The sequence below is a fragment of the Bidens hawaiensis genome, unplaced genomic scaffold (genome assembly GCF_021521415.1).
Source record: "Bidens hawaiensis isolate Kalapana, Puna unplaced genomic scaffold, B.hawaiensis_p1.1 tig00020944_1, whole genome shotgun sequence".
Lineage (NCBI taxonomy): Eukaryota > Viridiplantae > Streptophyta > Magnoliopsida > Asterales > Asteraceae > Bidens > Bidens hawaiensis.
In genome coordinates this window covers 306,413-319,623 of record NW_027493237.1, presented here as the reverse complement: position 1 = coordinate 319,623, position 13,211 = coordinate 306,413, and the positions used below count along the sequence as shown (strand labels likewise).

At 38.6% G+C, this 13,211-nt stretch overlaps 2 protein-coding genes across 2 annotated transcripts; both read left to right on the top strand.

The window, feature by feature from the left end:
• The first annotated feature begins 3,329 nt into the window (after positions 1 to 3,329).
• Positions 3,330 to 7,037, top strand: LOC143562369 (vesicle-associated membrane protein 722-like). Its single transcript, XM_077050190.1, has 5 exons — positions 3,330 to 3,598; positions 5,456 to 5,597; positions 5,689 to 5,809; positions 5,902 to 5,964; positions 6,605 to 7,037. Exons 1-5 carry the CDS (start codon positions 3,406 to 3,408, stop codon positions 6,752 to 6,754), a joined length of 669 nt encoding a protein of 222 aa, XP_076906305.1. The 5' UTR covers positions 3,330 to 3,405; the 3' UTR covers positions 6,755 to 7,037.
• A 1,914-nt stretch (positions 7,038 to 8,951) lies between these two features.
• LOC143562356 (F-box/kelch-repeat protein At3g24760-like) lies at positions 8,952 to 10,878 on the top strand. Its single transcript, XM_077050176.1, has 2 exons — positions 8,952 to 9,573; positions 10,272 to 10,878. The coding sequence occupies exons 1-2, from the start codon at positions 8,973 to 8,975 to the stop codon at positions 10,814 to 10,816; spliced, it is 1,146 nt and encodes a 381-aa protein (XP_076906291.1). The 5' UTR covers positions 8,952 to 8,972; the 3' UTR covers positions 10,817 to 10,878.
• The last annotated feature ends 2,333 nt before the right edge of the window (positions 10,879 to 13,211 follow it).

Sequence of the window (13,211 nt, the reverse complement as noted above, 5' to 3'; positions counted from 1 at the left end):
ACGACGGTGTTCGCTGCGCGCGCCCAGGCAATTACTCTGCGCCTCAGCGGGTCGCTGCTGCGCGCGCCCAGGCAATTACTCTGCGCCTCAGCGGTGGTCGCGCGGCGCGCAACCAGCAATTACTCTGCGCCTCAGCGGGTCGCGCGCGCGCGCCCAGGCAATTACTCTGCGCCTCAGCGGGTCGCGCGCGCACGCGCCAGGCAATTACTCTGCGCCACAGCGGGTCGCGAGCGCCAGGCAATTACTCTGCGCCACAGCGGGTCGCGCGCGCGCGCTCCAGGCAATTACTCTGCCCCTCAGCGGGTCGCAGCGCGCGCCCAGGCAATTACTCTGCGCCACAGCGGGGTCGCGCGCGCGCCCAGGCAATTACTCTGCGCCTCAGCGGGTCGCGCGGCTGCGCGCCAGGCAATTACTCTACGCCACAGCGCGTCGCGCGCACGCGCCCAGGCAATTACTCTGCGCCTCAGCGGGTCGCGCCTGCGCGCTGCGCCAGACATGAAGGCAGGAGCATAGCTCAAGCAATAAGCATGCTCAAGCAATAAGCATGCTCAAGCAGCAAGCATGCTCAAGCAGCAAGCATGCTCAAGCAATAAGCATGCTCAAGCATCAAGCATGCTCAAGCATGCTCAAGCAAATAAGCATGCTCAAGCATCAAGCATGCTCAAGCAATAAACATGCCCAAGCAATAAGCATGCCCAAACAGCAAGCATGCTCAAGCATCAAGCATGCTCAAGCAAAAAGCATGCCCAAGCATCAAGCATGCTCAAGCAGCAGCATGCTCAAGCATCAAGTACGCTCACGCATATCACATGCTCACGCGTAACGCATGCTCACACATCACAGATGCTCACGCATTCAAAATCTTTAGATTACGCGTCCCACCGCGTATCAACTTCGGGTTCCGCATGCGCGCTCCCGGCGATCACTTCGCCACAGCAGTTTTGCATTCGCGCCACCGCATACAAGTTTTCGCATACATGTTTCGCACTTCCTTTTACTAATTTGAGCAATATGACAACATTATATTGACATCAAATTAAAAAGAAAGCGAAGTAAAACATACATGCGTGAGCTCCAAGCTCAAACGCGTTGACGAGTCTTAACTCTAAAACGTCAGGGCCTTAGCCCAAAAATATGAGCTTTAGCTCAAACTTAAAGGTTGGGAATCCTCATAATATCCCGTATGGCTACGCGCCAAACTTAAGGGTTGGGGACCCTCATAATATCCCATACGGCTCCGCGCCATAGGCTGGGAATCCTCACAATTTCCCATACGGCTCCGCGCCATAGGCTGGGAATCCTCACAATTTCCCATACGGCTCCGCGCCATACTTAAAGGTTGGGAATCCTCAATTTCCCATACGGCTCCCCGCCATACTTGAAGGTTGGGAATCCTCATAAACCAGTCGGCCACGCGCCAGCTTTTATTCTCATTACTTTCATTGCCCGTAAGACGCCCCGCGCGCAGGTTTCCATTATTATTACAGCCCGTAAGACGCCCCGCGCGCAGGTTTACATTATTATTACAGCCGTAAGACGCTTCGCGCGCAGGCTACTGTTATTATTACAGCTTGTAAGTCGCCTCACGCGCCAGCTCAGTTATTATTACAGCTCGTAAGTCGCCTCAAGCGCCAGCTCAGTTATTACTCTTAGCTCGTAAGACGCCTCTCGCGCGCAGGCTTTATTATTTTCAGCTCGTAAGACGCCTCTCGCGCGCAGGCTTTATTATTTTCAGCTCGTAAGACGCCTCTCGCGCGCAGGCTTTATTATTTTCAGCTCGTAAGACGCCTCTCGCGCGCAGGCTTTATTATTTTCAGCTCGTAAGACGCCTCTCGCGCGCAGGCTTTATTATTTTCAGCTCGTAAGACGCCTCTCGCGCGCAGGCTTTATTATTCTCATCTCGTAAGACGCCACTCGCGCGCAGGCTTCATTGCTCAGCTTGTTAGACGCCTCTCGCGCGCATGCTTTATTACCCAGCTTGTAAGACGCCTCTCGCGCGCAGGCTTTATTTCTCAGCTCGTAAGACGCCTCTCGCGCGCAAGCTTTATTATCCTTATAACTCGACACCACCATTATCTTAAGGATCACAACGCGTCACCATCATGGAGAAAATCTCCCAGACTCAAGACAATAAAGATAAGGCCGAATAAAAGGGAAAAAACCGCCCTAACACCTTATAAAGTCCAACGCTCCACCTAATCGCTTGCGCGCCCAGGAGCAACGCTGGACTTGGGGGGGCTTGTAGGGGTATGGTATTAAACCCGGTTTACAATCCTAAATTTATTATATTTGGTTTGTTTTATTATATGGGCTAATACATTTGTTATTGGGCTGAGGAGGTTTGTGGAGGTAGCCCTAATTGGGCTAGGCCCATTAGGGTATCATGATGGTGGCCATGAGACTCTATATAAGGAGGTCTTCACCTCCTTATCATGGGGTCATGCTCAGTAGGTGCCACCACCAGTTTTTGTGTCTGTGAACAAGAGATCTTCAAGATCATCTTAGCGGTCACCTCCACACCCCCAAAACGCCACTGCAGATCGCGAGCAGCCGGAGGAGAGGATCAGCAGACCAGGATGCGGTTCATTCATCTCGAAATCCGTGGAAGCTCCGTCATGGGTCAGGTCAGATTCCATTTCGTGCTTCGACAGCAGCTTTTACTAGGTTGTTATGACGGTGGAGGTAATAAAGACACAAAAAAGAAAAACTATAGAAAAAGACATTAGAATCAGTTGATATGTGCCCCCCTCTCATTAATGTCTAAACAAACCCTCCATTCTACACTCGTGTTTATTGTTTTAAGACATTAACATGGCTACATGGCACCCAAAACACCCATAACGCTAAACGGCAAGGCACAACCTAAGACCATGTGTAGTGGATGGATCCCCTACGGTGGCGTTATGTGTCATGTGGTGTCATATATATGGATTTTATGGTTAAAATGAGTGTAGTAGATGGAAACCCAACAATTATTACATTATTTTATTATAATTTATAAAAAAACAAATAAAAACCCACAAACTAAAACCAACTCTTCCCTCGACCCAACATTGTGTGAGAAGCGCCTCCTCCATGATGCTCATAGCACCCGGGGACGGTGTTCCTAATGCTATAGGACGGCATGAGACTGAAAAACACCCCCCAACTACATGTGGTTTAATATAAACTCTTTAAAATCGAATTAAAATCAATGAGGTAAGACGTGATTACAAAGTAAAGTTTCCGATCTAATGTGAAGCCATGGCATTTCCGTAATTCCACCAACCCACAATGCCTTAATTCAAACCAAAAGAAAACTTGTACCTGCAATCTCTTTTCATTTTCAACTTTCTCTCTCTAGAAACAAACAAACAAACACCATCTCTCTCTCTCTCTCTCTCTAAACACGCATACTAGGTAGAGATGGTGGGCCAGCAATCGTTGATCTACAGTTTCGTGGCGAGAGGCAGCGTTATCCTCTCGGAGTACACCGAGTTCACCGGCAACTTCACCTCCATCGCCGCTCAGTGCCTCCAGAAGCTTCCTGCTTCCAACAACAAGTTCACCTACAACTGCGATGGCCACACCTTTAACTATCTCGTTGAAGGAGGCTTCAGTAAGTCCGATCTCCTTCTGCTTTTCTACTTTTGATTGATCGGATCGTGTTTTACGTCAGTTGATGCTTTATTATTATTATTATTATTATTATTATTATTATTATTTGAAATGTTGATAGATTTGATTGATTTAAACTATTTATCTCAGATTAGCTGATGGTGCGTGACTAGTTTGACTTAGCATTATTTGTCGTTTCTGTTTGTTTGTTAGCGATTTGTGCTATTGCATCGTGGATTTAGGTTTTATTTGATGAACTTGATGCTTTTGACTCTTTATGTATTTGTTTGATGTAGAGATGAGCATTTTTAACGAATACCGGTAATCGTGTACTATCATGTTTTAGGTTTTTGTATTTTCAATGCTACCGGTACAGTATTTGGTATATGGTTTCACTTGTTTTCGGTATTTGTACTTTTTCGGTAGGGTACCGATTCGGTAATGTTATGGTATCAATCTCACCCTTAGTTTGGTGTTGATGTGGTGCGAATGATCTCAGCGATTCAGTTATTATCTTATATTTGATAATTGATATTAGTTGAATACCTAATAGTTTTTTTAGCAAACTCAGAAGATATATTTTCATTTATATGTTTTATGCAATGTTAAATTGTGGATATGTGTTCGTTATGTACCGAAAAAATCAGTACTGTATTCGGTGTATTGTTTCACTCATTTTCGGTACCGGTATTGTACTGATCTCATCACTAGTTTTGTATTGATGTGGTGCGAATGACCTCAGCGATTCGGTTCTCTTATATTTGATATTAGTTGAATGCCCAATAGTTGTTTAGCAAACTCAGAAGATTGATCTTCATCTTAATGATTAATGTGATTGCAACGTAGATTTAGTTTTTTATTGATGAACTTGATGCCTTTGGTTCTCTATGTGTTTGTTTGGTGTTGATGTGGTGCAATGACCTCAGCAAATTAGTTTATCTTATATTTGATATTAGTTGATCACCTAATGGTTGTTTAGCAAACTCAGAAGATAGATCTATTTTATTTGAAGTTGAATTGTGGATATATGCTAGTTATGATGTAATGTGTGAACTTGAAGCAGTTTTAAATGCCAGGCTAGTCTTTGAGGTAGACGACTACTGATAGGGGTGCAAATGAGCCTGAGCTCGGCTTGTTTCGACTTATGAAAGCTCGGCTCGGGTTCAGCTCATTTATTTTTTATTAATTAAGTTATATATGATTTCAATTGTTATTTTTATATAGTTAATTAATAGGCTCGTTTAGGCTTGCGAGCTAGCTCAGGCTCGGGTTTGTTTATTAAATAAGGCTACTCTAAGGCTCTGACTCGTTTAAAATTGGCTTAATTCGAGCTTTAACGAGCTGATCTTGAGTAGCTCATGGGCTGGCTGTGCTCATTTGCATCTCTACTACAGTGGTTTATCATTTCTGTATATTCTCTAATTTCTAATATATGTGCATAGTTTATGTTAAGTTTGGATCTGAAATAGTTATAAATCCAACTTCCTAACTTTCTATGGTTTTTATCTTAGTGCATCATATCACTAAGTTTCTCACATTATGGCAGCTTGCAATCAATAAAATGTTAGGGTTTTTAGATTTACATTTTCGGCTTTTACACCATTTAGTGAATTAACTCTTGCAAAATCTTTTTCATTTTCGATCTTTTTGCCATTGCCTGGTTTATAGGGTCTGGTTGTGACATGTGTTTACTTGGTAGCTACTGTTTGAAGCATACTGTTACACCTGTTACATTTATGCTACAGATGTTATTGTTTAGAATTTTAGTTTATACTCCATATAATATCCTACTTGGTAGAGTTTTTGGAACATTTGATGTGTAACATGACTAACTCTATCTTTAACTTGTTAATTGAAGCATACTGTGTTGTGGCGGTTGAATCTGTTGGTAGACAAGTTCCAATAGCTTTTCTTGAGCGAGTCAAGGAAGACTTCACTAAGAAATATGGTGGTGGGAAAGCTGCAACGGCTACAGCCAATAGTCTGAGCAAAGAATTTGGGTAATATTATTGTTCATTGTAGTTTCTGTTTTAAAAACATTTATAGTCTATATAAATCTTGACTAACGTTTACTTGCACACGTTATACCAGTCCCAAGCTAAAGGAGCAGATGCAGTACTGTGTCGACCATCCAGAAGAGATCAGCAAGCTTGCGAAGGTCAAAGCCCAAGTTTCAGAAGTCAAGGGTGTGATGATGGAAAATATTGAAAAGGTAATTTTTTTTGTGGTTCTGGAATCTGTAGGGTTATTATTATTACTATTACTGTTATTATTTTTACTTTTTTGTAATTTTGGGATTGGTAGGTTCTTGACCGTGGAGAGAAGATAGAGCTTCTGGTGGATAAAACCGAGAATCTTCGTTCTCAGGTCGGTGCATCCGTTTACTGTTTCTCTTTTTGCATCATACTTTAAAACTGATTATTACACTAGTAAATTTTGGTGTTTATTTGTGGGTTAACGAGCTGCGGGTTTTGTTTGTTTAGGACTTAATTAAACAGAAAAATATATTTATATAGTAGTTCAAAAGATTCTGGGCCATACCGCTATATACAGTCTTGGAAAATGACAAGCCAAACCAGCTTGATTGGGTGGGTTGGCCAGTCTTCCGGTTTAAACCAAAGTTCTTTTTTTTTTCTTCAAATCATTGCTTTGTAATAATGGTTTCACAATGATAAAGATGATTGAGGATTAAGACACATATATACATAATTACTTATTCGAAAAATGAAAAATAATTTAATGAATATAAAAGGCTAAACGGCTGGTTCCGAGTTCTAAACCGCCCAAATATGCCAAAACAGAGCCCCAGAAATTTCAAACTGCCTGACTTCCTTCGGTTTGGGCGATTTAAGTTGGTTTCAACGATATATAAACACACCTAATAAGAAGCAATACCAATACATTAAGACGTATGAACTTTATATTCTATACATATAAGTGAAAAACTTGACCCGTTTACTTATGTATGGGTTGATTTGAATTAACGGGTTAAAAAACTATGTTGCAGGCACAAGATTTTAGGACACAAGGTACACAAATGAGGAGGAAAATGTGGTTGCAAAACATGAAGATAAAACTGATAGTTCTTGGAATTATCATCGCTTTGATTCTCATTATCGTCCTATCGGCTTGTGGAGGCTTTAACTGTGGCAAGTGAGTAAGTGACCGACAACTTTGCTTCCAAGATTTAGGTTGGTATAAAAATCTCTATTCGTGTCGTCTCGTGTTTATTTGATTGCCAATGATTTTCTTTTGTGATTTCTTTTTTGGGGTGACACGGGTCTATGTTTTGTGACAAAGAAGATTTATATTGCGCTTATAGCGGTTGTATAGTTTGTACCTTAAGTATCATTCGACATTGACATATTATTAGGAAACAATTTAATTGTGGGTTTGTGGGCTTTATTTACTCTCAAGACTGTTGCTTGCAGTGTTCTTTGAGGTTATTTGATTTTGTTGTATGGGAATATTGATTTATGAATAGACCAAATGGAATCCGAATAGCCCTCAACCAACCATATGCAGTTGGGTGTTCATATGACCTCTTTTCACTCTTTTCCCACATTCCCAGCTATCCATGTACGAGTCGCGACCATTTGAGTAGTTTGTCCCTCATCGCCATATAGTAATTATATTTAGTCATATCAACGTTTTCTTAATTTCTTTTCATACATAGTGCGACATGATTTGTGATTTTCCCTTAAAAAGTTAAAACACCATTTCAACATGTTATACTACACTTATGAAAGAAATTTCTCTCACTTTTTGCAAACTATAAGACAATATGTAGTGGGGTGGCATCACTACTATATCCCCCACATAATCCACATTTCATCCGTCAAACCATTTCATAATCCTTAAACATAGGCTTCTCAACCAATCAATAATATAAAAAAGATTCAATAACTAAATTGTTATGCGTTTATATGAAAAGCTTAGTGAGAGCTTGAATGCCTGTATTTAGTGATGTGTGACAGCATAGTTACTGGCGGAGCCACATACTATCCATTGGGTTCGGCCAAATCTTGGCCTTTTTCGGTTTTATATATAACTTATTTTATTGACTTAACGAGCGAATACATTTTTTTTGGTGAGTGAACCCACTATCATTTGTAAAAGATATTCGAACCTATTTATTATGAAAAAAATTAGTTTAAAGCTTTTTTAGTAATGAATATTTTTTTTATAAAATATAAAAAAGCTTTAAAAAACTATAAAAGTTAGTAACAAACATTATAAATGGAACAATATACTTGGAACTCAAAAATTAACTCAAGTATATCTTAAAAAATAATCAATAATCACTAAACAATATCTCTTTTTCCTAGAAACTTATAGGACCAAAGTGATCCATGTAGATTATATTAAAATAACCAAAATTATTCATAGAAAGGATAAATAAGCTCAACCCGCTTAACATTTTTAAACATAATGCCTAAATTAAAAAAACAAAAATAATGGCCATTGCCTCGGTGACTGATCAATATGTTTCTATCGGCCAGATGACCATCGCCTCATCGGTGCCTTATAGTTTCGAGGTAATGTTGGTTCCGAAAATCCTATTACAAAGGGCATTATTCGTGATTATCAATTGGTAAAGTTATCTTAAAAATTGTCCTAAAGAATAGCCGAATAACGTCTCCGCCAATTTAAAAAGAGTTCATTAATCTTTTTGCAATTTTTTGAAGAACTTGGTGATGGCGTATTTTCTATATTAGTTAACGAGTCTAGTGATGTTTCTAAAAAGAAAGAAATGGCTTTAATGTCGGCATATGTGTATAAATCAAGACTTGTTAAAGAACGGTGTATTGGTTTAGTTCATGTCATGGATACGTTGGGTTTATCTTTTAAACATGTTAATGAATGATTTGATCGATATAATTTGTGTTTGATTAATGACAAACTTGAGTCAATATAATTTTAGTTTGACTATAATTTATGATAATGATATTCCATTTTATATGTCTGGCCGAATGACTAACCCATTCCATCCGGGCTCAAAAACTTTTAACACCAGAAAAAAAAAATCAAACATAAAAAATTCCAACTCCGCCACCGAAAATTGTTTTCACTTCCTAATTGAACTAATACTCCTAGTTTAATAGGATACGTACTTGATTCAAGGATTAAATCCCGAAAGTAAATCTAGTAAGCAAAAATGGTAAACCATCACAATCACAAACAAAAGTTAAAAATATATATATAAAAAAAGATAGAAATAAACTCCAAGGAATTAAAAGCCATTGAATGAGCCAATTCTCGATTTCTCCGGCAATCACCACAACCACTATCCTCAATATCCCAAATCCATTTATATAATTCACCAAATTCTCCAATCAATCTTTAATAATAACAATAATCATTATCCAAACAAAATGGAAGATGACCCAAACACTCTCAATTTCTTCAATTACCTGAGCTCCGACTTAACCGGATTAATATTATCCCACCTCCCACTCCGATCACTCATCCGCTGCTCCGCCGTCTGCAAACTCTGGAACCAAATCACCACCACCACTCAAACCACCACCACCACCCCATGGTTCTTCCTCTACGGCCGTAACAACATCTTCCTCAAAAAAAACCAAGCTTTCGCCTTCGACCCACGTTCCAACGACTGGATCAAACTCCCGCCATATCTCTTTCCCGCCTCGGTTTCTCAGGAGTCGTCCTTTGTTGGCTCCGGCGGGTTCTTGTTTAACACCGCCGCGAATAATTTCAGCTTTTCGCCGATTTTGAAACCCTCGTGGCGCGAAACCACGCCGTTGAGGTTTTCAAGGTTGAATCCGCTTGTGGGTGTGATTAATAATAATAATTCGAAAGTGGGTTTGGGTTTGCCGGAGATTATTGTGGTTGGTGGTGTGAGATTCATTGGTGGGTTGGTGGATATTGAGGATAATTTGGCGGTGGAGATTTATAGCCCGGATTTGGATATTTGGGATCTCTGTCCGCCGTTGCCGGTCGATTTCCGGTCAGGTAATATTAGAGCATATTATTATAAATAATTATATATTTTCTTTCGGAGATAGTGTGCATGGATCGGTTTGGTTTGGTTTTAGGCTAAAGCTGAACCGAAAACCAAAATGTTGGTTTTGAATTTTTTAAAACTGTTTGGATTCGTTCGTTTTGGTTTGGTTTGTTCCGGTGAATTGAATCCACTTAACGGTTTTGGGCTAAAACCGAACCAAAGAACGAAATGTCAGTTATTGATTTTGAAAAGTGTCCGGTTTCGGTTTTTATGGTTTTGCCATTTGGGCTTTAAAGTTTTGGCCCGAAAAAATATGTTGGCCAAAAATAATGAACATTTGCCTTTCTTTTTTCTTGTTAGTTGATAATTAATTGATTATTATACATATAGGCTAACATATTTGAGTTAAACCGTATATTAAACTATTATAAAAAAATAAAATGAAATAAAAATCTCTCTGTCTGGTTTTTTCGGTTTTAGTTAAACGCAAAACCGAATTCGAACTGAAAGTTTGCTTTTTCAATAATATAAAACCAAACTGTTGATTTTTGCTTCAATTCGGTTATTTCAGTTTGGTTTTCCGGTTTCGTATCGGTTCTTTCAGTTACTTGCACGCCCCTATTTCCTTGGATTTATCTCTATTTTATACCTATACACACAGTTGATTAATAATATATAACATCTTATAGTTTTCATTACTCTACAGATAACTCATCGCAATCATTATCATCCGCTTTACACAAATCCAAATTCTACGTTTTTGGAATCTATTCATGTTTCATATCATCGTTCGATTTGAACAATCGAGCTTGGAGCGAGGTTCAAACGCTCCGGCCACCGGGGATTATTATTGCGTTCTTAATATCCTGCCAGAACCAGCTAATGTTGGCCGGAATATGCAATGGTGTTTGTGGACCGTCGTTTAATATCTGGAGAATCGATGACACAACGTTAGAGTTTAGCGAAGTTGCGATAATGCCTAGTGAATTGTTAAATTGGTTGTTTGATAGTGATGAAGATGATAGGTTTGCAAGCTTGAAATGTGTCGGATTTGGAGATTTCGTGTTTGTGTTTAATGAAGAGCATCGCCGGAATTATCCTGCTTGTAGTTGTGAAGTTAAGTTGGATTCCGGCGTGTGTAGGTGGAGGAGGGTGCCAGAGTTGCCGGAGCCGGTGAATAGGTTTCATAAAGTTATTGGTTTTTGTTCAACTGTTTCGTTTAATAGGAAGGTAGATGCTGAGAGTGCATAAATTGTAATGTGTTTTATAAGTACTTTGTAAATACAATCGTTTTCTATAACTTGTAATTTTTAGTGAAAAAAACGTTTTTCATGTCATGTAATATGTTAGTTTTCTTAAAATCAAAATACTATAGCAATACTCTATTTAAATTAAACAGAATAAAATTAACTATTAGGTATTAGAAATTTCAGATTTCGGACTTTGAACACTCAGATATTGGACTTTAAACACTCTATTAGAAATTTCAGATATCGGACTTAAAACTAAAATACTATAGACCCGCATCTTAGTTATTTTTTTATATATCAGGGTGTAGGGGGCATACTCGATAATGTGGCACTGCTAATATTAGTTGTAAGCTTGAGTTGTGATCGCGTGTTAGTCACATAAGGATGCTAGTACTTCATACTTGAATTGCATGCGTATACTAGATAATCGTTCAAGTTTTTTATATTCCTTTAAACAGCACATATCAATTATCGTTGTGAGCTATTCGGAGGCATAGTAGTATACGAACGTAAAATTGTGGTTGGTGAATATATAATGTTAATTCGGGGTCTATAAACGTGTCGTCAGATAGAATGTTATATATTATTACATGCATTGAGCTCATACACGATCAAGATATGTGTATGAGCATTTTAATAAAGTTGTTTGTTTATTTAATCACGAGCAACCGCTGATATGTGTTTTAGCATGTATCTCAGGTGATCGCTAGGAGACGCTTCGTGAAAACTCTATAAGGTTCTTATAAGAATACTTGATGAAGATGATAATTTGTATCCTAAGCATCTGTTTCTTTTGAAACGTGAATGCATATGCAACCGATGTTATAATGATATAAAAGTTTTAATTTCCGCTACTTAGTCTGTATCAGTTGATGATCACGTTTAGCCTTGTTTTGGGCGAGGTGCGAATGTGCGATACAATGTCTAATAAGCTAAAGTTGTTACTTATTAATCCACCTTTTTTTTAGTTCTTATACCATATTTAAGATTTTAATTTTGAATTTGATGATCAAACAAAATGTTTTCTTTATTATTGGAAGTAAGATCTTGTACAATGATCAACAAAACACCTAAAACAAGTGTTTTTAAAAAACTGAAAGATAAACATTTGTCTTACAAAACATGTTCTGAACATAAGATTTAAACATTAAACAGTCTTCATCCTTAAAATCAGTTAATCTTCAAATGTTTCAATTGTTCCCCTTACTGCAGTCAGAGCTCCAAGACCACAACTGTTACAAAACATCAAGAAACAAAAACATAATTAAACTCAGCACATGAGTGGACAGTGGTTGACTTTTTAAACTGAATTCAATCATTGAATAGTAATTAAGTATAAAAAACTAATATCATTTTTAATAATAATTGTATGATTAAGAAACTTACAATCTGAATCTGTTGTGATCCAGCTTCCTGATCTCAGAGTTACAATGCTCGAATTGACATCCGGATTCGGATGAATTTCAAACTTAACACGTTGGTCGTTGTTCTTATGCGTAGAAGCAACCGATAATGCAGAAGAAAACGTCGAACAACTTTCTACTTCCCATCTGAAACTAATCTTAGGAGAATCATTACTCATTTGATCATCATCTCGTATGGATTTCAGTGTCGCTTTGTTTCTAAATTGTGAAACCTGATATTTAAATATGTGATACAGTTAAAACAATAGTTACATGTATTTCTATTGTTCTGCAGTTCTCTACTTAAAACTGGTTCTGCATTGAACACGTTTTTTAAATATAAAAGTAAAAGTTGGACCAAGTAAACACGAACCTTTCGAGCAATGTACTTCCCACCCTTTTCAGATTTTGCCGCGGCAGCCCATCGCAACAACTCTTTCATTCTAGAAATGGTATTTGTTATGTCTCCTTTTTTATTTATCGTATCAACGTTCGTGTTTTTTGAGGATGAAGATGACGTGGTTGGTTCGTTAACGGGCAAAACTTTGTTTCCCACACGAACCGTTACATCATCTTTCTTTGGAGTAGCACCGAACTTAAGCCCTCGAGTGATGTCTTCTTTCGTCATCTTCATCGAGCTAATTACACAAGACGGAATTCGTTCAAGTACTACACCTTGAACATGGCTTTGAGAGTTGATTTAGGTGGTGGTGGTTCAAGTGCCACGTTGAAGAACCAATGTGTAGTATCTGTTCATGTGTGTTTGTGCTTTAATAAAGAAGTAAGAACATGGTGTCCTCAATGATTTTGATTAGAATATGATTAGAGATAAGTTCAAATTATGCTAAATTTGTTGTTTTGTTTTTAGACAGAATTACAAATTTTGTCCTTTAAAATAAGACGAATTACGGTTCGTGTCTTTTTCTAAGTTTCCTTGCAGGCGGTGTACTTTAAACTTTTTTTTTCTACACGTTATGTCCTTTACGCTAACTG